This window comes from Rhinatrema bivittatum, chromosome 2 (genome assembly GCF_901001135.1).
Source record: "Rhinatrema bivittatum chromosome 2, aRhiBiv1.1, whole genome shotgun sequence".
NCBI classification, from domain to species: domain Eukaryota; kingdom Metazoa; phylum Chordata; class Amphibia; order Gymnophiona; family Rhinatrematidae; genus Rhinatrema; species Rhinatrema bivittatum.
In genome coordinates this window covers 41,005,401-41,030,035 of record NC_042616.1, presented here as the reverse complement: position 1 = coordinate 41,030,035, position 24,635 = coordinate 41,005,401, and the positions used below count along the sequence as shown (strand labels likewise).

General features: G+C 44.6%; 2 protein-coding genes across 2 annotated transcripts in view; both read right to left on the bottom strand.

Annotated features, from left to right (window-relative positions):
• Positions 1-24,635, bottom strand: part of LOC115085899 (zinc finger protein 271-like) — a 195,015-nt gene that overhangs the window by 78,483 nt on the left and 91,897 nt on the right. The window lies entirely within an intron of this gene.
• LOC115085935 (zinc finger protein OZF-like) lies at positions 5,431-18,015 on the bottom strand. Its single transcript, XM_029592486.1, has 3 exons — positions 17,716-18,015; positions 17,269-17,395; positions 5,431-8,426 (listed from the first exon to the last, which is right to left on the bottom strand). Exons 1-3 carry the CDS (start codon positions 17,839-17,841, stop codon positions 7,324-7,326), a joined length of 1,356 nt encoding a protein of 451 aa, XP_029448346.1. The 5' UTR covers positions 17,842-18,015; the 3' UTR covers positions 5,431-7,323.

The following is a 24,635-nucleotide window of genomic DNA, read 5'->3' as shown; positions in this document are numbered from 1 at the left end:
TAATTATTCAGGATAAAAAGAACCTTGAATGGCTTCCTCACCATAATCTTGTATCTTGTACACTGATTTCTGCCCCCTGTTTAAGACGTCAGTTATTATAAATATCTCATCTGTCCATGTTTGTTCATAACCTTTTTCAAATTTCTCTTTAGTTTTTGACAGTCTAACATGATCCCCCTTTTTTAAAAAAGGCTTAGCAGTTTCATGTTTGTTGTTATTGCCGTAGATTACTTTCCAGAACCGCAGAGAGTTTGAGGCTGTTACATCGATGGGGCGGGCCTGTATTGTTCTGTGAAAGCTGTGGTTATAACTGGTCACAAAAGCACTGTAAAGTATCGCCACATTTTGGATTTTAAAGTCCTGTTAAATCTCTCCACAACCGCTGCCTTGTTTTTTTCACTTTTGAAGCCCCACAACTTCCAACACCCTGCTGTTAATTATTCTCTGCTCAGATTCCACTCTGCCAGGATAGGGGCGGTTGGGGCATGCATATCTACAGTGAGGGGAGGAGGGGGGGGGGGGGGAGATTCTCTCTGTACACAGAGACAGGGAGGAGGAATAGCCTAGTGGTTAGAGCAGTGGACTATGAACCAGGAGACCAAGGTTCGAGTCCTGCTGTCACTCCTTGTGACCTTGGGCAAGTCACTTTACCATCCATTGCCTCAGGTACAAAAACTTAGATTGTAAGCCCTCTGGGGATAGAGAAATACCTACAGTACCTGAATGTAAACCAGTGTGATATCTCAATTGAGATGAATGTCGTATATAAAAATAATAAATAAATAAATAAAATACAGAATGAGGCACAGCTTCCTGCCACCTCACAGCTAGTAACTTTTAAAATATAGGGACTAGAAAAAAAAAAAAGCATGCTTCCAGCTCTGTCCTCATTAAAAAGTGACAGGGACATTTCTGCAGATGTTATAGGGGATGCATTTTTGGGGGGTGGGTGGAGTTTTGCATTGTACTTCCAGTGAGATCATCAAAAACAGCCAGAGTCCATTAATTCTGTCGTCATTAAAGAGCGACAGGGTCCTTTCTGATGACGTTCTAGGGGGCATGTTTTTGGGGTGTGTGGTGAGGGGGTGGACGTCCAGTGATGTCATACCTGTGACATCATAGGGGATTTGGCCTGGGGTGGGGTGTGGTAGGGACCACCACTGACATTATAGGAGGTTGGTTTGGGGGTGGGGCATGGGAGGGGCCACGCCATTCACTTATATTGTGGGGAGGAGCATGGGCAGGGCCTGGGGTGGAACTAGGGGCAGGGATGTCAGGGATGGGGTGTGGCTAGGGTGGGAGGGGGCGGGGCTGCATACCATTCACTTCTATGGGAGGGGGCAGGGCTTAAACTGGAAGTGAACGCTGATTAGCTGACATCATTTTTGATTGACAATGTACCCATAGACTACTGATGTATAGGGAGAGGCACAACTAGTTAAAAAAAAAAAGGTTGTAATGCCTCTTTATAGGTCATCGGTGAGGTCTCACTTGGAGCATTGTATCTTAGAAAGGATACAGACAGGACTAAAGATAGTCCAGAGAAAGGCAAGCACAGTGGAGCAGAGTTTGTACCATAAGTCTTATGAGACTGAAGGACTTTAATATGTATTCCCTAGAAGAGAGGCATGATGGGAAATATGGTACAGCAAGTTTGCTTACTGTAAACAGTATTTTCTGTAAATAGCAGAATGAATTAGCTATTATATGTGGGTAACATCATCTGGACTCATCTTTCCTAGATAGTAGCACTTTGAGCTCTACTGAGCAGGTGCAGGAGTTCTTGCATGGACATTGCCTCACGGGCCTCCTAAGTCTATATCAAAATTAATTCTAGCTATGTAGTCAACTCTGCAGGGATGCGGGCAGTTATTCTATAGATAATTAATCCTGTTATCTACAGAAAACACTGGTTATGGTAAGCCAACTTCTTTTTTCCATTAATAAGCAGGTTGAATTAGCCATTACATGTGGGGAGTCCCAAGTTGAGGGTTACTGTAGAGCATTTATTGAGTAAGCAATCTGGACTCCACCATGGAGAGTGGAGAACAGTTACGAAAAACTGCTTGTGTAAATTTACTGGCAGTCATGAGAGATTATCCAGACAGCAATGGGAGATAAAGGTATGAACTGATGACCAGGTTAAACCGTTGCAGAAAGGCACTTTTCAAAGATGAACAACGGAAGAAGCCATAGCTCTCACTTGATGAGCTTTTACAAAGTGCATGACTTGCAGAGCCAGTTAGACAAGGTATGTGTGGCAACCACCATGCCTAGCCTGTTAAGATGGTATGACACAAACAGCTGAGAAGTCTGGTGATATGGCTGAGTTCATTTCTTGTAATGGGCCAAGACACTTTTGCAGTCCAATATATGAAGGTTTTTTCCTCCTTCGTGTGCATGAGGTCTTGGAAAGAATACAATGGATTAACTGATATGGAAAGCCGAGACAATGTTCGGCAGAAACTTTGGGTGAGTATGGAAGACTACCCTGTAGTGGAAAAATTCATGTATGGTAGATAGTGGCATTGCTGACTCTTCTAGCTGATGTCAACATAAGAACATAAGAAATTGCCATGCTGGGTCAGACCAAGGGTCCATCAAGCCCAGCATCCTGTTTCCAACAGAAGCCAAACCAGGCCACAAGAACCTGGCAATTACCCAAACACTAAGAAGATCCCATGCTAATGATGCATTTAATAGCAGTGGCTATTCCCTAAGTAAACTTGATTAATAGCCGTTAATGGACTTCTCCTCCAAGAACCTATCCAAACCTTTTTTGAACCCAGCTACATTAACTGCACTAACCACATCCTCTGGAAACAAATTCCAGAGCTTAATTGTGCATTGAGTGAAAAAGAACTTTCTCCGATTAGTCTTAAATGTGCTATTTACTAACATCATGGAATGCCCCCTAGTCCTTCTATTATTCGAAAGTGTAAATAACAGATTCACATCTACTCATTCAAGACCTCTCATGATCTTAAAGACCTCTATCATATCCCCCCTCAGCCGTCTCTTCTCCAAGCTGAACAGCCCTAACCTCTTCAGCCTTTCCTCATAGGGGAGCTGTTCCATCCCCTTTATCATTTTGGTTGCCCTTCTCTGTACCTTCTCCATCGCAACTATATCTTTTTTGAGATGCGGCGACCAGAATTGTACACAGTATTCAAGGTGCGGTTTCACCATGGAGCGATACAGAGGCATTATGACATTTTCCGTTTTATTCACCATTCACTTCCTAATAATTCCTAACATTCTGTTTGCTTTTTTGACTGCTGCAGCACACTGAGCCGACAATTTCAATGTGTTATCTACTATGATGCCTAGATCTTTTTCCTGGGTGTTAGCTCCTAATATGGAACCTAACATCATGTAACTACAGCAAGGATTATTTTTCCCTATATGCAACAACTTGCACTTGTCCACATTAAATTTCATCTGCCATTTGGATGCCCAATTTTCCAGTCTTGCAAGGTCCTCCTGTAATGTATCACAATCTGCTTGTGATTTAACTACTCTGAATAATTTTGTATCATCTGCAAATTTGATAACCTCACTCGTCGTATTCCTTTCCAGATCATTTATATATATATTGAAAAGCACCGGTGCTAGTACAGATCCCTGAGGCGCTCCACTGTTTACTCTTTTCCACTGAGAAAATTAACCATTTAATCCTACTCTCTGTTTCCTGTCTTTTAACCAGTTTGTAATCCACGAAAGGACATCGCCTCCTATCCCATGACTTTTTAGTTTTCTTAGAAGCTTCTCATGAGGGACTTTGTCAAATGCCTTCTGAAAATCCAAATACACTACCCTTTACCTACATGTTTGTTAACCCCTTCAAAAAAATGAAGCAGTTTTGTTAGGCAAGACTTCCCTTGGGTAAATCCACTACAAGGAACAGTACTTTCCATGTCAAGAACTTAAGTGAAGGTGACTCCAGTGGCTCAAAACGAGGCTTCATTAATAGAGAAAGGATCACATTCAAATCCCATGGAACTGGAGGATTCTGTACCAGAGGCTTGACATGCCACAGACCCTTCATGAATCTAGATATCAATGGCTGAGTAGAAATCAGTTTGAGCTGAATGAAATTATGGAACATATTGGCTCCAGTGTTTCCAAACAAAGACCCTCCATCAGTAACCTGGACGGACTGAGGGTCCTTGTTATTGGAAGGGGCAGAGGTAATCTGACTCCTTCCGCCATAGATCTAGAGAGGGCTGTATATTGTTGTGTTGACAGAGCAGCCTAATGAGCCAGATGTTGGACTTAGGGCATTGAGGAATGCCTGCACGCTTTGGAAAAATTTTACTTTGCTTTGATGGATCTGTAGTGCGTCGCAGCAAGGAATCTGGTTCACAGTGAGGTTGCTGCATTGATGCAAGTGTCAATTGCATCAGGATCACACTGTATGTTCTTGCACTGTGCATCATGGGGGTCATGCATCAGAGGACCAGAGCACTGGGCAGCCAGAGCATGGAAGCCTCAAGGTGCATAGATGAAGCATGGGTAATATGTACAAAGGGCTTCAGTGCATTGGTGCAGCATTCATCAGGGATGTGCCTATGCATCGTACGTTGACAAGGGCCACTTCAGTGGTGCTGGTGCCAATGCATTTCGCTTTGAGTGTTTATGCTTCCTCAATGCAGGCTCAGATGATTCCAATGACACGACTTCTTTTTTTAAATAGTACTGAAAAGTGCTGTTGAGGGTGCTGCAAAGGCAAAGAGGCACCTAGACAAAGAATTTGCAGAGAGAGAATATTCACATTCGAGAGTTTAGAGAAAAAAAATTAGGAAAGACCGAGTACATATCCACATGTGCTCGGATAAACAATGGCTGAGAAGGCTCACGGCGCAACTCCCGCACATGCTCAGTAGAGCTCAAAGCTCTACTTGCTAGGAGACTTGAGTCTGTTCGGTGCTGCTGGATGTTGTCACCCACATGGAATGGATAATTCAGCCTGCTTATCAATGGAAAAAGACATTTAAATACCAGAAAGGTATTCATGCGCAAGAAGCCAAGCTTTTTCAATGAAAAGGAAACTGTAGAAGTAGATGTCAAAATTGGAAGTTCCAAGGAGATAGATTCAGGAACAATGTCAGGAAGTAGTTTTTCACGGAGAGGATGGTGGATGCCTGGAATTTGCTCCTGGAGGAGGTGATGAAGACAAAAAATAGTAAGAGACTTCAAAAAAGCATTGAAAAAACAAAGAATCCCTAGTGGGAAGGGAACAGTCCTGATGCACTGGGCAGCCTTCCCTAAGCGGCAGCTGCAGCCTAGGGTAGCAGTGATACGGCTGCTTTCTCTTTCTTGGAAGGCATGGGGTGGCCTATGCAGGCTAAGCCTTGTGCTCCTAAATCATGGTTTGTGTGTATTAAGGGAGTAATTTCCAAAGCTAATTATATGCAAAACAAACTGGGTTTTAAGTGTGTACAAGGCTATAAAAATAGATCCAGGCTTGATTTTGCGTGTACTTGATTTATATTTCTTTATGTCAGAAAATGTACATAATATTAGGAAATTAGGTAAAAAGAAAAACATTAAAAGGCACATTATCCATGAAAGACCTCAACTGGGGGGGGGGGGGGGGAAGAAAGCAAGTATCTATATGATTATGTATTAGGCACTGATACAATCAATAGATTACTTGTTGAAAATGAACAGCTTTTTAATTAAAGGCTACAAGTGACAGGTGATTCTCCATTTCCAGCTGTTCAGGATTAAAAAGTAGAAATGTATTACCCATCCCAACCTGACATCTACGGGAAAGGACACTCCAAGAGCTACAACCAGAGCCGTGGCTGGGCAATTTGGCCCCTATGGCCAAATGAAAACGTGCGCCCTCTCTGCCATCACCACCATCCCCCCCTCTCTGCTCCCCTTCCCCTCCTCTGACCACCATCATCAATATCCCCCCATTAATTGTCCGAGCTTTGTCAGGCTCAAGAAGAAAAGTAACAAGCAATGTAGCATTACCCTGAATCTCGATCTGTGAATCCTGCAATATAGCTATTACATTCTCTAACACGTTAGATTGAACAGATGTACTGCTTATAGATTCTTCACTTCCCCCAGTTGGTGAACTTTTCCACTGATTTTTCTCCTGTGTGTTAGAACTGAATCATTTTTCAATTAATTTTTTTGGTTTTAAATTGAAACTCCCAGAAAAATAAAATTAAAACTGAAAACAAAGGTCCCTAAATGTGTGCATGAATTCTGCCAATTTCCCCAGCAGTTTCAAAGCTCAGTAAAGTCTGTGTGTTCACTGTAGCACTATGCCGTACAAGCAGACCTTACTGCTATCTGGGCTGCCTGAAAAAGACCCTCTCTGGGTAATTTATGTGCACTAGTCATTTGCTTTGCACACTGCTGTATGGATTCTCTGGTGGCTTGTGAGATTCACCTTCCGAATGAAGCCTTTTCCCCCACGCAGAAATCATTTCATTCTTGGAAGTAACACCTCCACATGAAACATGAGCGAATCTCACCATAACCCCGGGTGTGTTAGATAAGATCTCCATCTCTCAAATGTACTGTTATTACTCTTCAATACTCGCATTGTGCCAGAAAGAACTTCCTGCTGGAGTTAATAGGGTGCAATACGCAAAGGCAACATATCAAAGTGTGGCTGGAAGTTCCTTTTTCTCAGGCTGGTGGAGCTCAATACAACTGGAACTATTTCGGTAGCTTTCTGCCACATTTTCTCCATCTCCAATTACATTTTTTGAGGTTCAAACATCTTCTCTTTCTGTATGTTGCACTGAATAATCACTTGAAACTAAGCCTTCTATCAGAAATGCCTTTCTTGTGATTTTTTTTCTTTTATGACAATATCCAGGGTTTTGCATCAAGCTTTTTATTAGTTGAAATAGGAAGGTCCCAGGTGATCACAACTGCTTCATTCATTTACAGTCTCCCAGGGTCGTGATCCCAGTGCTTTTCTGATGCTGTGATGTTATTGAGTTTACATAATTTCCAGTGGATGAGCCGGGCCACCTCCTTATGCCTTTCTGGACGCAACACCTAGCAATGAGGTATATGACCATTTCTAGTTCTGTTTTACAGACTCTGCATTTATCTGTTTTATCAGTTTTTTCTTTGCTGGCTAGGAATTATCTTCTCTGATAACTGCAGCAGAGGATCATGGATTACAATCTCTCATCCTATAATATATACATACCGCTCCTTAGCCAATGCTCCTTAGCCAATTCTGAGTCAGGATTTGATCCATGTGGGGTTTTTAAAGCAACTATCCATATGTCTCAATATATTTGTGCTTTTGCCAATTTGTTTTTTTTTGTTTACTAGTCAAACTCATTTTTCCTCTTGTGTAGTAAATTCTATTGTCCCTTTCCCATTATATACAGGTAAATTCTTACCATTCCTTCTATTTGTGTGGAATCTCTGATGTCTCGTGAGTTGTTTCTTCCAACTGAAGCTTTCATCACAATCAGCACATGTAAATGGTTTCACTCCAGTGTGGCGTCTCTGGTGGCTTGTGAGGTGTGATTTATGATTGAAGACTTTACCACACTCAGTACATAGATATGGCTTAACTCCTGTGTGAATTCTTTGGTGTATTGTGAGGTATATTTTCCTCTTGAAGTCTTTACCACACTCAGTACATGTAAATGGTTTCATTTCTGTATGGATTATCTGATGGCTTGTCAGGTTTGACTTATGACTGAAATCTTTTCCACATTCTGTACATCTAAATAGTTTCACCCCTGTATGAATTCGCTTGTGAGATGTGAGAGACTCCTTACTTCCAAAGTTTTTACTGCATTCAGTGCATGTAAATGGTTTCACTCCTGTGTGTAACCTCTGGTGTCTTGTAAGGTGTGACTTCTTATTGAAAATTTTTCCACACTCTTTACATATTTCTGTACATGGTTCAATTCCTACACAAAGTGCCTGGTGACTTGTGAGCTGTATCTTCCACCTGAAGCTCTTACCACACTCAGTACATCTAAATGGTTTCACATCTGTGTGAATTCTCTGGTGCCTTGTGAGGTTTGACTTTTGATAGAAATCTTTTCCACATTCAGTACATCTAAACAGTTTCACTCCTTTGTGAATTTGCTGGTGCATTGTGAGAGACCCTTTAGTAGTGAAGCCTTTACTACACTCAGTACACATAAATGGTTTCACAACCATGTGGATTCTCTGATGTGTTGTGAGGTATCTTTTCTGCTTGAAGTCTTTACCACACTTGGTACATGTAAATGCTTTCATTCTTTTCTGGATTCTCTGTTGTCTTAAGCGGCATGACTTCTGTTTGAATCCTTTTCCATACTCAGTGCACATAATCTGTCTTTCTTTGTTGTGGATTTTCTGATGATGTGGAATATCTGGAGAGATACCCACACCAGATGCATTCTTTGTTGGCAATGATTCAGAGGAACTGAGGCCAATCACTGTGAAAACATAAATAGTAAGTTAGCATATTGACAAACAAAACTGTAACAAATCATCAGGACTGGATGGTATTCGCCCCATTTTATTAAAAAATTTAAATACGAAATTGCACACCTTGTACTAGTAATCTGTAAGCTATCCTTTTGCCAGTTTTATAAAGTGGATCTAGTGGTGATCTGGGAAACTATAGACTGATACATCTGACTTTGGTGTCAGGCAAAATGTAGAAGCCATTCTTAAAAACAAAATTACTGATGCTATAGATAGACAGGACCTACTGAGGAGGAGCTGACATTGATTTAGCAAAGGAATGTGTTGCCTTACCAATCTACTGGATTTTTTTTTAAAGGCATTAATCATTTCATAGACTTGGCTGGATTTAAGGCTTAGGCACCCATAGACAGAGTGCCAGTGGGTCACCTTTTTGAAGCTGTGCTGGCACAGGGCTCTGAATCCTGCAGAAGCAGGCTCCTTTTTTTGGCCTGAATATTTGGCTCCATCAAAATTTGAGGCCTTACACAATTGTTCAGGGCCAGATTTAAGATGACAGCGCCCACAGTCAGAGGACTTAAAACGAGAGGTTTCCTCCGTCCCCTCTGCCTGGAAAGCAGAGAGCAGTAGAGGGAGTCCCAATTTCTGGGCACTTTCAGAATATGGTGCCCAAGGCACCATACTGCCTAAATTATCTATGTCTAGATCCGGCCCAACTGACAGGGCCAAATCAATCAATATGGTGTATCTGGATTTTCAAAAGACATTTGACAAAGTCCTACATGAGAGACTCCACAGGAAACTAAAAAGTCATGGGGTAGGAGAAGATGTCCTATTGAGGCTTGACAACTTGTTAAAAGAGAGGAAACAAAGAGTAGGACTAAAGGGTCAGTTTCCCCAATGATGAAAGTTAAATAGTGGTCTGCCTCGGGGATTGCTACTGGGACCCATGCTGTCTAACATATGCATAAGTGACCTGGAAGAGAAAGCAACAACTTCAGGTGATCAAATTTGCAGATGGTGCAACATTTATTCAACGTTGTTAAATCATGAACTTGCAGAAAGAGCTTGTGAGACCGGAGGGCTGGGAATCTAAACGGCAGATCAAATACAACATAGACAAACATCAAATGATGCACCTAGGGGAAAAAACCATACAGAATGCTGGGTTTCACGTAAGGGCGTCACCGCCTAGGAAAAGGAACACCGTGGCCAATCCATTCAAACTCTCAGCTCTCAGTGGGCAGCCCCGCAAAGCAAAAGGAAGGATAAGAATGATTCGGAAAGGAACGGAGGAGAACTCTGCATCGGCGTATGGCATCACCACATCTTGACCGCACGCAGTTCTGGTCTCCCCATCTCAAAAAAAAAAAAAAAGCTAAAGAAGAGCTCAAAAAAGGGGTCACAGAGCAGGCAAGAGAAACAATGAAGGAGACGGAGCCAGGGCTAACTTTCTCTGTGCCTGCGGCAGATATTCAGAATGACTCCCCTGCTTTTTGACTTTTACCGGTGGCGCCGGCACAGCGCTCTCCCTTGCAGTGGTGACGGCACTGCTGTGCTCGTGGTGACAGGGCACTCCCCTCTTTTTCCCCTCCTGCCCAGCATTCCCCCCCCCTTTCTCATCATACACCCCTTGTCCAGTATCTCCCTGTCTCTTCTCTTCCCTCTCCCCTGACTCCTTGCTCTAGATCCCTCTCTTTCTCCCCCACCACATCCCTCCCTCCTCCCTCTCTACCATTCACTCTTTTCCTAGCCGCTTCCTCCCTCTCTTCCTCACCCCCTCCCCCCCCCCCCCCCGCTCAGAGGAAGTCCCCAACTCTCTGCCCAGCAGCAGCCCCTCTCTCATCTCTCTCTCACACAACGAACTACTCCACACCCTCACCCCTCTCCCCAGCCTTCTTCCAAGCACAATCAGCCCCTCTCGCCCATCAACTACCTGTCCAGAAAGAGCCCCTGCTCTCCTTGCCCCTAAATCCACCCAGCCAGAGACACAAACTCTGCCCATTACCAGGCACGTTGTGAAGTAATAAAACAAAACATTACAGTCAGAGCAGCAAATCCCCGTACCAAAACAGCATGAACTCCCAACAGCCCTGTGTGACCTTAGGAGAGGGTGCAGAGCCCAGGGAGAACCAACAAGCAGTGGGGCCTTGCAATGCTGAAATTATAGTGTTCAGGATGGGGGGCTAATATTGTGATGTGGGCCCCCAAAGGGCGGTCACCCCTAGGCTCTCCTCCCTCCCCCAGACAGCACCGCCTGTATGAAAAGGCAACGCTGCAAATATTTTACTGGGCCTCTAAAACGCCACCATATTTCCGATTGGAAAAAACAGAGCAATCTGGACTGCTGCAGATGCCTTCACAGAATGCAGCGTCGCATTACACACACAGAGCACAAGATCCTCACCAATTACAAAACAAGGAATCACAAATTAGAAATATGCAGAGAAAAAGTGAATCCTTGTGTGTTCTGCCTTGCAGTCCGGCTTTACTCCCCTCCTTCTTTGCTTTGCACTGTGCTCTGATTCAGGCTCACACCCTGCTTGGTAAGGGAAGATATGGAGTAGGAAGCAGGGGGGGTGGGCTGCTTTCTGCTGTCTGATATGCAGAACATTGCGGGCTGAAAGAAATGCTTAATACCAACAAGTTAACGGGAGAGAGAAAAATCTTTATTCAGGCAGAAAGTCAATAAGACATCGTAGGAGAAGCGCAAATTACCAGCAATAGCGAAGCAAGAGCAGACTCTGATCCAAAAGTTATATGTGAGTCAGCCACTTACGTTAACATAACATGTATTCAACTGGTTCATGCTAATTTCCTATCTCTAATTTGAGAAAGGCTGCTTTTGTGTGAGACGAGCTAGGACGGCAGGCTAGCACTGACCCTTAGCACAGCTCGGCACTGCGCACTACCTACAGTTTCTCAGTATTGCACAGTGAACTGCAGTTCCCTGTCATACGGCCTTTGTTATTCTCTGCGTCCTTAATGCACTCGGGTATATCTTCCCGGGTACTCTTCAAAGCACCCTAACAAGAGCACTGGCAAATACAGACAGTCATCGGGGCATAGCTCTGTGCACTTATGTAATGGGTCCCCCTGCTGTGCTGAGACACCCCCCATGACTCTGACGCCCAGGGACGCTGCCTGTTCGCTCTTCCTCTCCCTAATCCCTGCACTGAAGAAAGGCTAAATGGGTTAGGGCTTTCATCTTGGACAAGAGACAACTGAGACGGGATATGATAGAGGTTAAAAAAAACGAGTGGGATGCAACACAAATAGGGGATCAGTTATTTACCCTTTCACATTAAGACTGGGAGACTCTACTCCCTGAAATAAACAGGTAGCACAATTCAAACTAAGCAGAGTAAGTATTTTTTTTTTTTCATTCAATGCACAATCAAGCTGTGGAATTCACTGCCCGAGGATTTGGTCAAGGGATCTAGCAGAGCCAGGGTTTAAAAGGGGTTTGGACAAGGAGGAAAAAGCCATAGACCATTATTAGCCAGCTAGATTTGGTAAAGCCGCCACTTATCCCTGGGAGTCAACACTAAGGACCAGATCTTTTTTTGGGGGGTTCTACAGGATACCTGTGACCCGGATTGGCCACTGTCAGAGACGAGATGCTGGGCATATCTTATGTTCTACCAGAAAATCTTCTCCCAAATTTCTCTGCATTCAGGCTTGTCACCAAGATCTACTAAAATGGGATTGTTGTTAATTCACTGCTTCAGGGGCAACCATTTATAAATTTTGAGATCTGGGCAGAAAATAGACAGAACCAAGTACAACAGAAGTCATAAGATGCAGCTCCTTTAAAACATTTGCCAGCAATCCGATCCCTTTGCCTGGCTACGTGGGACAATTAATAGCAACATTCTTTACCTTAAATAGAGGCAGAGTCCCCGGTTTCCTCTAGCACAATTTTTCAACTTTTTATGCCAAGAGTTGGCAAAATCCATGGCAGATTTTTCAATATTCTGTGGTAATTTTGCATATATTTGCAATTTAAATGTATTTTTTTATTTTATACAAATGAAGTGATTTTCTGACATTTATGGATCCAATTAATTTATTTGAGTCTTTATTACAGGGAAAGGGATCTTAATGATTGGGGCTGGGAGGAAGGGATCTGAGAATGGGAAGGCAGGAGATTGCAGGGGAGAGAAATGATAAAGAATCTTGGGTAGGAGGAGGAGGATAGAGGGAGAGGAGGAGCGATTCAGGGAGGAGAGGAGAACAGGGAGGGGAGAGAAGAGGGATCAGTAGTGGAGAGGAAGGAGGAGGATCGGGGATGGGGTGGTGGGAAGAAAGGGGGCACTGGGGATGGGGATGGAAGAGGTGGAGGAAAGAGGGAGTAATAGGGATGGGGGTGAAGGAGGGAACACTGGCATGGAAGGGAAGGAGGAAGCCACACTCTCCCATCACACCCCTTCCCCCTATATCCCTTCCCCCCCCTTTCAAAGCCCCTTTGATCTCCTCACTCTCCCCCTTTCACATCCCTCCCCCCACCTGGTCCTTCTCCCCCCTTGCCCCCCCAAAATCCCCTCACTTACCCTGATTCCCCTCCCCCTCCAAAAAATCCTCACACTGGTTCATTCCTTCCCTAAACCCAACAAACCCCCTCAACCCGGTTCACTCACCCTGTTCCCCCCCACACACTGAACCCCTCCCTCATCCTGGCTCCCTCCCTCCCACAAACCCTTCTCTCACTCAGGTTCACTCTCTCCCTGGCCCCTCCGCATTCCCTCCCCCATCAGTCCCTACCATTTCCACACAGGAAGAGGAGCCCTGCAGCTCCTCCTTCCTTTCCTGCCAGGGCCCAGGCATCGGGCTTTGAGCTCCGTGCAAGGCTGCTGTCCCTCCTCTTGTTTCGACACGGTAGGTGCCGGTGAGTGAGGGCAGATGGGTGGGATGGGAGAGGGTGGACAGAGCCATCCGCTGCTACCAATTCTTTCATTCTGAAAGGGTCTCGGGTCTACCTTGGGAATTTGGCAAAGATTGGCTAAGAACATGGGGCAAGGGCCGAAGTTTGCAGCCCTTATCGTGCCCACACAACGGTGGGAGACCGAGGTCCCTGAATATAAGACAACTGTAAAGGCAAATAAGTCCTCAACCATTGATTCTAGTTTTATAAAGGTCTGTTGTAAAGAATAAAATTGGATGGCTCTTGATATTTAATTGTATAACCTGCTATTCCACAATTCATAGCGATGTACAATAAAACATACATAATATTAAACCATAAAGTAACATCGCCAATAAAACCATAAACACATAAATACAACAATAATATAAGCTAAACAAAACAGATCAGGCCCACTTAGACAATAAGGGGCGGATTTTAAGAGCCCTGCTCGCCTAAATCCGCCCAAATCCGGGCGGATTTAGGTGAGCAGGGCCCTGCGCGCCGGTAGGCCTATTTTACATAGGCCTACCGGCGCGCGCAGAGCCCTGGGACTCGCGTAAGTCCCGGGGTTTTCGGAGGGGTGTGTGTCGGGGGCGGGCCCGAACCGCGCGGCGTTTTCAGGGCGTGTCGGGAGCGTTCCAGGGGTGGGCCCGGGGGCGTGGCTACGGCCCGGGGCGGTCTGGGGGCGTGGCCGCGCCCTCCGGACCCGCCCCCAGGTCGCGTCCCGGCCGCTAGCGGTCCGCTGGCGCGCGGGGATTTACGTCTCCCTCCGGGAGGCGTAAATCCCCCGACAAAGGTAAGGGGGGGGTTTAGACAGGGCCGGGGGGTGGATTAGGTAGAGGAAGGGAGGGGAAGGTGAGGGGAGGGCAAAAGAAAGTTCCCTCCGAGGCCGCTCCGATTTTGGAGCGGCCTTGGAGGGAATGGGGGTAGGCTGCGCGGCTCGGCGCGCGCCGGCTATACGGAATTGATAGCCTTGCGTGCGCCGATCCAGGATTGTAGCGGCTACGCGCGTATCTACTAAAATCCCGCGTACTTTTGCTTGCGCCTGATGCGCCAGCAAAAGTACGCCAAATCGCGCGGTTTGAAAATCTACCCCTAAATAAATTGTACCTATAACAGCTTTGCAGTCTTCCATATTAAGCTGAGACTGGAGTAAAATGCCTGATTAAACAGCCAAGTTTTCAAGACCTTCTTGAATGTTTTGTAAGGATCATGGCAGGTAATAAAGTCAAGGGATAGGGTGACACCAAAGCCTGCGGTGCCAGAAACTAGCAGGGAGATTTCTCTACAATCCATCAATAACCTTCACACAGAATGTAAGCACAATGGTAATAAATAAAATCTGGAAAACTTGACATGACCGCAAGTGAGATATTGTGAATAACATTACGAAATCAAAATACGGGGAGATACAGCCAGCAACAAACTGGAGATATCAAATGAAACTAGTATTGATATGGGATGTGACTTTATGCAACTGGGCGAGCTGAGACCTGAAGAGGAATGAAAAGGAAAAAAAACGCATAGAGCAGGGCCTTAGACAACCAATGGCAGCTGCATGCCCAGTGGTCAAACTTCCCAAAGGAATCGTGGGAAGAGCGTCATAAGTTATGAGCACCGCACGACAGTAAGCATCTCATAATTCGGATGAGATGCCAGTTAGATTCTGAAAAGGTTAGTGATCAAGCTAATAGGGATTCTTACTGCAGTGGCTGAATGTGTCAACACTGAATGCAAAACAGAAGTTAATGAGACTCAAGCCGTGACAATGTTGCATCGTTTGTCTGAGGGCAAGGATGGGGTAGAGTTGGCTCTCTGTAACTTCTCCAAGTCAGAGCTTGCATTTGTGTCTGAAGAGCAGAGGCTGCAGCATTCCAGGTGAAGGAGAGGGTTACCAGGAGAGGCAAGAAATGCCCAGTGAAGGAAGCTAAGAACCGTTTCAAATGTGGAGAAAAAGGCCAATTTTTTAGACAGTGCACCATGAAGGTAAGCCCAAACCAGGAAAACACGGGAAGTCCACAAGCTCCACAACGGAAGGCAAGAAAGGCTGGGATATGTTTGCGGCATGCAATGCTTTCTACAGATATTTTGCTGACATGTGCCTCATCAGTTCTGGAGCAAGACACCGCAGGATACTGCACAAGAGTTACTCTTCCATGGGGATGAAAAATAAGAGTGATATTGGCCAAATCAGGTCAGCCTATGCCAGGAATTCAGAGAGGCATAGCCTGCATGAACATTGTCGGTAACCCGGTTTAACCACCTCTCCTTTGTGGCGTGACTACCCTCCTGCTGTCCAGTGGCTAAAGGTTGGTAAGTTGTTTTTAGGATGGTGTTAATTGGGAGTCACTATTCACAAATGGGGTGATTAAGAGGAATGCCCTTCTTTCTGTCGGGGCACTTTACCAAGACTAAGGGGAATAATTCCCTCGGAGGTAGAGGGGAAAGGCAGAGTTAATGGACGAAAATGAAAAGAAATCACTGTTTTGGTTTTACATCTTTACTTTTCTTTTTACTTTTGTAAGTTTGATTAAGCAAAGTTCCTTACACAACCAATGTATTTAAAAAAAACTAATAGCAATAATAATTCTTTTTCAGGTAATCAGGTTCCCATCACACACACTTTCTATATTTACTTTCAAAAAAAGATATTGATAAATTCATTAGGGAGGGAAGTGCCAAAGAGAAATTTGAGAGACTGGAAGATATTCTGTGCTGTGAGCATGGGAGGAACAAAACATATGCACAAGTGAGAGATGATTTAGAGGAGGAGGGCACTTCTCCAACTTTAATTCAACAATGGACCACTGATTTATAAGAAAGGTTAAGTCCAAGAGGTTGGAAACAGATTTGGAAGACTTCCAGGAAAGTGTCTATTTGTTGTAAAAATAGGGAATTACTGTTTAAATTACAGCACAGAACCTATCGCACCCCGGTGCCTTTCTCTAAATTTTGTAATTCAGTTTCATTATGCTGGAGGGGGTGAGGGCAGATAGGTGGTTACCTACACATTGGTGGGAATGCAGTGAGATTCATGAGTTTTGGACCCTCGTCACACTCAAAATATCCGAGATATGTAAAAATATCTGGTCCTTGATCTGGTAGTATCAAAGAAATTGACCAGTTATCAACTACACACACAATTGACTGACTCACATTCCTGGAAGGTGACTCTGGGAACAAAAGGCAGCAGACGTTACCACAATTGAGCAACTTACTTGCACATTCAAAGAACAACAGGATGCTTATAATATGGTGTGGTCCCGTATGGGTCTTGGAGAAGGGAAGCAGGAGGAAGAGGGGATTTATAAGGATTTTATTGAGTAAGGGATGGCATGTTAATTGATGAGGATTTTCTATAAGATGTAATTATGCCAATGTTGGTATGCTTTTTTTCTGCATGTTGTGTTATGTGCCTGGTTAAATTAAAAGTTTAAAAAAGAAATGGAGTACTGTCAATACTTCAATTCACTGAGAACAAAAGAACCTTTAGATTTGTGGTACCAGTAAATGATGCATGTAAATAAATCAAATGGAGAAACTCATTTGGGCAAAAAAGCGTTAGTACACAATGCAACTCATGAAATTTCAGGAAGCCACAAAGTGACCACCCTACTGCCAGCGCATAGCTCTTTCAGTTCTCAATGACATAAAGATATGAATGTCATCATCTATTTTGGGTTATTTCTCTCTCAAGAGTACTCATTTTGTCAGTATAGTCAAAACATTGGAGCTTGGATTTCCTGATCACATCAGAGGCCAGAGATAGATGTTGAACTGTGTTGGAGAGAGGATTTATCCTTGTGGTACTCCCTAGGACAAGGATGTGATAGAGAAGAAGGAGTCACGAACAATGACCTATTGTTTCTCATCTGTTAGACATGTTCAAAAACATTTTTATGATATCCCAGCTCTGCAGATAAAAATGCAAAATTATTACTCACCCAGTGAACTCAGGGTCTGATAATTCTCCTTCATCACATCCTTGTAAAGTTTCTTCTGCCATTCTTCTAAATACTCCCACTCCTCCTGGGAGAAAGAGATGCTGATGTCCTCAAAGGTTACTGGGACCTGAAACACAAAGCCTTCCACACTCAGCACCTTTTGCATCACATCTATCTGGGAACCCCCAGCACTGGGACTAAAACACAGTCACAAAGCAGGAATATGTCAACAGAAATCTAGTTACACAGAGAATCTGGAACACAAAATATCACTTTGTGGGACTCCTGGTCTCTCTCCTTACATGTAGGAGGTCCCAAGTGCTTTTTCTGTGCCCCAGATTTGCTCGGGGTCCTATTAATGTCAGGGTTCACTCTGCAGTGTCTCAGGTTAGAAAGCTGCAGCAGGGTTTGTACAGAGAGGGCAGGAAGTTGGGGGCAATCTCCTACCTGAGCAGAAGCTCCTGCAGGCATTTTCCACGCTGCTTTTGCTGTCTTCGGGATCAGAAATGAATTGGAGGTTCTTTGTCTGGGGAAGAGCAGAATATTTGCTTTTTGTTGCAGTGCCACTTGCATGGGGGTAGGTTGTTACAGGGCGGTGCGAGAAGGGCAGAAGGTGAAATTTGGGGATGGAAGTTTCTAGTTTCCAACTGTTGACGTGTATATTAAAAGAAGAACAAAGTAACGAGTGCCCCTCTATCAGCTTAGCAATCGTATGGAGACAGGCAGGGTTTTACAAGGAGGGCGCCGAGAGATGACATCCCCCAGGGGCGGGCGGGCAGACAGCGTTACACTACGGGCACAGGCTGATGACGTTGCTGTGACTTATTTATGAAAGCGGCAGAATGAGGAAATAGCCGCACTGTACTGCAGGGTATAAATGGAAAACTGTTTTATTGCAGCAACTAAACAGAACTGTAAGTGACCTTGCAGCCTCAAAGCTAACAGTGCCCCAGACTGCCTGGCAGAGTGGCAGGAAGTGATTCTCAGCAGCAGAAGCTTGCATCACAACCTTCCTGATCAGTGCATTAGACCAGCTGCTCTTCTGAGTTTGCAGGGGTAATATGTGCATGTGAGAGTAGGGTACGACGTTAGTAGCATACCTGGGAGTTCTTTATTTTGAGTCACCCTGAGAGTAACATAGTAAATGTCAGAAGATAAAGGCCAAAATAGTCTATCTGGTCTGCCAAGCAAGGTTTTTAGGGTTGCAACTGTGCTCCATGCAGGTGATGGCCAAACACCCCTCCCAGCTTTATTTGTTCATTCCTTCTTGCGGTGCACAGAGGCTGCCCTAGCAGTAGAAGCACCAGCGGACTGCACCTGCCTTACCACCATCATGTGTGTGAACTTGATCAAACTTCCTTGAATGTAGCAGCCTGATAACTATCTGTTAACTGTAACATATTTCCAGCTGGATCCCTTGAATGCACCACTGGCTGGCTGTAACTGCCTGTGTAGGTCATCTCCATGCAGAAATGTTTCCCCCAAAGTTCCCATAGGTTAATTAACCATGTTAAATTAGTGGGGTGGGGAATAGAATACAAACAGACATTCTTCTCGCTACTATACACACACTCACATGCTCACCCAGGGGCATGCTCATTCTCGCATATGCGTGGTCACTTACACTTTCACTCCTCTCATTCGCCCACATAAACACTATCTCTTGCACAGTTGCCCACTCACAAGCCCAATTGCATTCAGTTTTCTCCCTCTCACATCCATGCTCACTCACTCTCTCCCACACATACACAATCCCTCACACAGAAGCTGACTCATTCTCTCCCCCATGAATCCACCAGTGGCAGCAGCAGTAACCTCCTTTGGCCAAAAGGATGCCTTCTCTTTCTTCTGGCCACATTGGCCAACACTGACCTGCTCCAAACACAGAGTGTCCTTTCAAACACAGAGCTGATAGACACTTCTCCTCTTTTCCACCGGTGGGAGCCCATATGTCCTTCTGAAGTCCACACAGGCCATGTCAGTATCAGCACCAAGAGGTTTCTAGTGTTTGCCTTAAGGTCTGACAATTCCTTTTGAAATCCAGGCAATAATAAAGAGTTCCCAGTCATGGTTATTAATAGTTAAGCCTTCATAGAGCTCAGTTTTTACTGTTGACTGATGTCATAGTCTTTATACTTCTCATACAGTCTTATAACTCTCCCCTTCCTGATGTCTTTCTGTGGTGAGAGTACACTAGGTCCCTCCTGCGACTCAGGTGAGGAACATGATTCTGAGATCAGCAGTTCCTGGGCTCTTGAGAGTCATTCATAGTGAGCTGAGGGTGCTCAGAAGATTCTCAACAACCACTCAGTCTTTCCTAATACGTTTTCTGTTCTCAGGGCCAGTGCAAGGGTAGTAGGTGCCCTAAGTGACTTCTGTCTTGTGTCCCCCTCCTCCCCCCACCTCATTCGCACCGCCCACTGCATGCTTCTCAGGGCCATGGCCCAACGAATCTCTACTCCACTTTGCCTCGAGTGGCTCTGCTCACAGCACCATCTGGCTGCTCTTTAGCACCCCCTAAGGGTCGGCACCATAGGCGACTACCTAAGTTCGCCTAATGGACACGCTGGCCCTGACTGTTCTTTCTATGGCATGTTCCACCTGGGGATGACCATAGGCGCCAGTTTTGTGAGTGTTTGATCACCCCCAATATTGGCTCTCACACTCTTATGGAATAGGAACTAAGAATTCATGCTGCAGGAGAGGGCAGGAAGGAAGTGCTTGCATCTCCTGTTACTATTGCCACCGCCCCCTACAAACTATTGGCTGGCTGTAGAATGTCTGACAAATGGGCTTCAGGGAGACCTCCAGAGCAGCAGCAGTGTAGGAAACAAGGTTCTTGTGTCCTAAGGTGCAGTGGAGAATGTGAGGGCTCCCGCTAGAAGGACTGGAAAAGAGGAGCTGTGGAGCGGTCTGGGAGAGGTCCTGAACAAAGGAATGCTGCCTGGGAAAGGAGGAGAGGAGCTGTGAGGGGTAGGAGGGGTTTGAGAGAAGGGTTGATAGTGGAGTCGAGGAAGAAGGGAATAGCAGGCTATGAGAGGGCTGGGAGAGGGGACATTGGCTGTGAGAGGAGCTGGGATTAGATGATAAATAAAAGGAGCTTCCTTTTCATCCTGCTATACCAATCCAGATGTGTGGGTTATTCCTTGCTGCTAGCAGATGCAGAGAAGAGGACGCACCATTTTCTTAGGCATCCTTACTGGTTTTCCATGCTCCAGCAGATGGAAAGATGTACTGGTCTGGTTCAGCAGGATTGGGGACTCCCAGGTTTGCCTTGGTCTGCCTGGCTGAGGGTTTTGAGCAGTTTTGTCTAATTCCAAAAACTGTGGGCCAACCTACTGTTTTATTGCAGCCTAGTGAACGCTTTTGAGGCCTCCTAGTTCCAAAGAGAGTTTGGTAGAGTGAGAGCCTTTGGCCTAGAAGGATCCGCTATGAAAGATCTCTCTTCTTAAGAATTGCCATACTGAGTCAGCCCAAGGGTCCATCAAGCCCACTAACCGTTTTCCAACAGTGACCAAGCCAGGCAGCAAGTACCCAGCAGGATCTCAGAAGGTAGCAATTCCATTATGCTTATCCCAGAAATAAACAGTGGCTTTCCCCAAGTCCACCTTAACAATAGTTTATGGACTTTTCCCCCAGGCCCTTCTCTAAACCTTTTTTTAAACCCAGCTACACTAATAGCTTTTACCATCTCTTCCAGCAATGAACTGAGTGAAAAAAGTATTTTCCCCAATTTCTTTTAAAGGTGCTACTTAGTAACTTCATGGAGAGCCCCTAGATTTATTTATTTTTTTTTTTAATTTTTATGAATGTTTTTAATTGCATCAGTAGCATGGGATCTTCTAGGTGTTTGGGTAATTGCCAGGTTCTTGTGGCCTGGTTTGGCCTCTGTTGGAAACAGGATGCTGGGCTTGATGGACCCTTGGTCTGACCCAGCATGGCAATTTCTTATGTTCTTAACTTTGGATATGGCAGTATATAAGTAGTTTAAATAAATAAACAATTGATTCGTATTTACCTGCTCCACTCCATTCATGATTTGATAGAACTCTCTCATCTCTCTCTTCAGCCATCCCTTCTTCAAACTGAAGAGCCTTAAAACCTTTAGAGTTTCTTCATAGGAGAATCATTCCATTCTCGCTAACATTTTGGCCACCCTCCTCTGAACTTTGCCAGTTCCGCTATATCTTTTTTTGACTTGTGACAACCAAAACTGCACCTAATACTCTACCTTCACTTCCTAATTGCAGGTGGTTCAGATTGCTGTTTGTGGTGGTTCTGTGGCTAGGGCTCTTTTGTGATAGGTGAAGCAGCTCCCAGAGGGTCCAAAGATGGCTTTTATGCAGTTGGGACTACTTTTCACTCTGAATGACCTTCTTAGGAGCTCCTCCAGGTCAATAGCCGCCTCAGTGGTGGCTTGAAGACTTTCGTGTGCCTGCCACTGCGTTGCTGATTCTTATTTCAAAGGCCATCTGAGCAAGCTTCCTGTCAAGGGGAGGTTTTTGTTTAATGAGGAATTATGGAACTTTTTTTTTTTTTTCAAAATTAAAGATCGTGGGGAAGTGAAATCGTAAAGACTCCCAGAGTATAAGGTTTGTCCTTACTATCCTGCCAACAGAAGCTGGGGATAGTTTAGAGACTTCAGGAAACAATAGGGTGGAAAAGCAATCAACCTCTCAATCATTCAGACTCAGAGGAAGGAATTGGCACTTTTTTTGGAGATAGAAAGCAAAAAAGGAGAATCAGCTGGTTCTGTTGCCACCAGCCATTCCTCACAATGAACTTCAATGGGTCTCCCCTTGGGAGTGCTGGTGGGCAGTCACTTCCTTCTTTTTCCCTAAGGGTGGACCTAAGTAATGTGGGACCAGTGAGTTCTGGTTGTAGTGCAGAATGGTTATGCTCCAGCATTCACTCCTCCCATCTCCAATGCCTTCATGGTCTCTCCCTGCATGTCCTCTGCCAGAAGAGTGGCAATTCTGTGAACGCCAGAGAAACTTCTTCATTTAAAGGCAATTGTTCCTGTCCCGGACCCATTACACCGTCATAAAGTATTCCATTTACTATGTGGTCCCAAAGCAGGGCAATTCTTTCAGACCCGTGCATGATGTGAAAGGGGTAAAACAAGCCTTCAAATCTTCCATTTTTATATGAAGACTATCAAATCTGGGTTGGTAGCTGTCTGACAAGGTGAGCTTCTTTCTTCTTTATATCTTTCAGAAGCATACTTTCATATTCCTATTAAGGAAGAACACCAAAGGTTTCTCAGATTTTGAAACTTGGGGAAACACTTTTAGTTCAGAGCACTTCATTTCAGACTCAATATAGCCCCAAGAATCTTTACTAACGTAATGGTGTTGGTAGCAGCCTTTTGCAATTGGAAGGGAATATGGTTCATTCTTATCTCAACAATTGGTTGTTCAGAGCCAGATCCTACCAGGAAGGCATCACAGTGTTCAACAGAGGAGTGCAAGTCTTAGAAGACTTGACTTTGCCAAGAGCAAGCTCTGTCCGACCGAGTCTCTGGAGTAGCTGGGGGTACTCCTAAATGATGATACGTCCCCTTGGGCCAACTCGATGCTCAAGTTGTACCAACCAATGAGAGCTTTAAGATCTATGCATCAAGATCTCCTTGAGATTCCCTACCAAAGGTAGTGAGGCTTCATATCACTCAAGAATGTGTGTTCTCAGTTGCTTGGCCTATAGTTTGGAACTCTCTCCCTTTAGAATTGAGACAATCCACCTCTCTGAAAGAGTTTAGAAAGCTAATTAAAACATATTTGTTTAAATTATTTTAATTATATTATTTTTGTTGATTTTATATTCTTTTTACTTTTCATTTTAAAGACTGAGTTTTATTTGTCAGAATTTTAGTTTTGTGAGAATTTTATAATTTTATTTTTTGTGATATATTTTCTTTGCTAAACCAAGCATGGTCACATGTATTTTATTTGGATTTCTGTTTTTGCTAAATTGATTATGTATGTATTTTTGTTCATCGCTTAGGCCTTCATTATGTTGAGCGAGTAAGACATTTTAATTAATTTATTTATTTTAACATTTTTATATACCGACATTCGTTGGGAACATCATATCGGTTTGCATATAACATTAAAGCAGCATTAAATAGCTTTACAGGGAACAAAGATTAACAAAATAAAGTTTGGAAATACATTATAACATATAATCTTTGGAACATTAGACTCAACAAGGTAATATTGATGTTTAAATTATAAGTTTTCAAATTAAATGTAAATGGGGCCGTACTGCAATACCAAAGCAGGTTGAGTCTACCTGACTCAGGAGAGCATAGACAAGACCATAAGCCAGGTGATGAAGCGAACTGCTGAAAGAACACCCAGGGTGTGGGGTTACCTTCAGTTGCTGGGTCCACATTTATTGTCAGTCCTTGAGAGACTGTGAAGATAGTATTGGGATGTATAGGTGTAAACTGACAACCACGCTGTATCTTAGAAATTCTCTCTCGCAGATTACCAACAGGAGAGGCCATAGCTCTGATGGGGTTTGATAGTCTGTGATTTGTAGGCCTGTGACTGTGCAGCAATGCTGAAGGCAGTCTGCTATCCAGTTAGATAAATGTGCATTTGGCGACTGCTGTGCCAAGCCTGTTATGATCATATAGATACGAAGAGCTGCAAAGATTGCCAATGCAGCCGAGTTCTTTTCTTGTAGTAAGCCAATGCCCTTTAGCAGTTCAAAGTAGGAAGGGTTTTCTCTCCTTCATGTGCATGTGGCCTTGAAAAGAAGGTAGGCAGAACAATGGACTGATTGGTATGGAAAGGTAGACAACTTTTAGAAGAAACTTTGTGCGAATGCAGAGCACCACCCTGTGGTGGAAGCATGCGGGGGAAGTTCCACTCCGAGCTCAGAAAGCACAGCCGGAATGAGGGGAACAGATGGGTCACCTTAGAGTCATCTCCATCCAAGGTGGACTGTTTCCCTGGTCATCATCCAATTCCTGGGGGGGGGAGGGGAGGAGAGACCCCTGCATCTGCAGCCGCACTGCCCGGGACCCCCGGAGCGGCTGAGCCTCCCGAAGCCACAGCACCTTTTAACTTCGTGAGACGCGGGCACATCCGTGCGCTTGGTTATCTTGGGGGACGGTCCCTGCGCAGGTCTCATCGGCAAAGCACCACCTTGCGGAGACCGGGAAGCCAAAAATGCTTTATGCATAAGGAAGACAAAATCCAAAGGAATCAGAAGCAACATCCTGTCCTCCTGGAACAACAGGATCCTCATGTAATGAATCCTGGTCCTGATCTGAAGTGTCCTCAGGACTGGCAGGGACCGGCGACAGCGTTGGAGGAAGCTCCCCCTCCCCCATAGCCCTTGCCTGAGCTGCAGCAAAG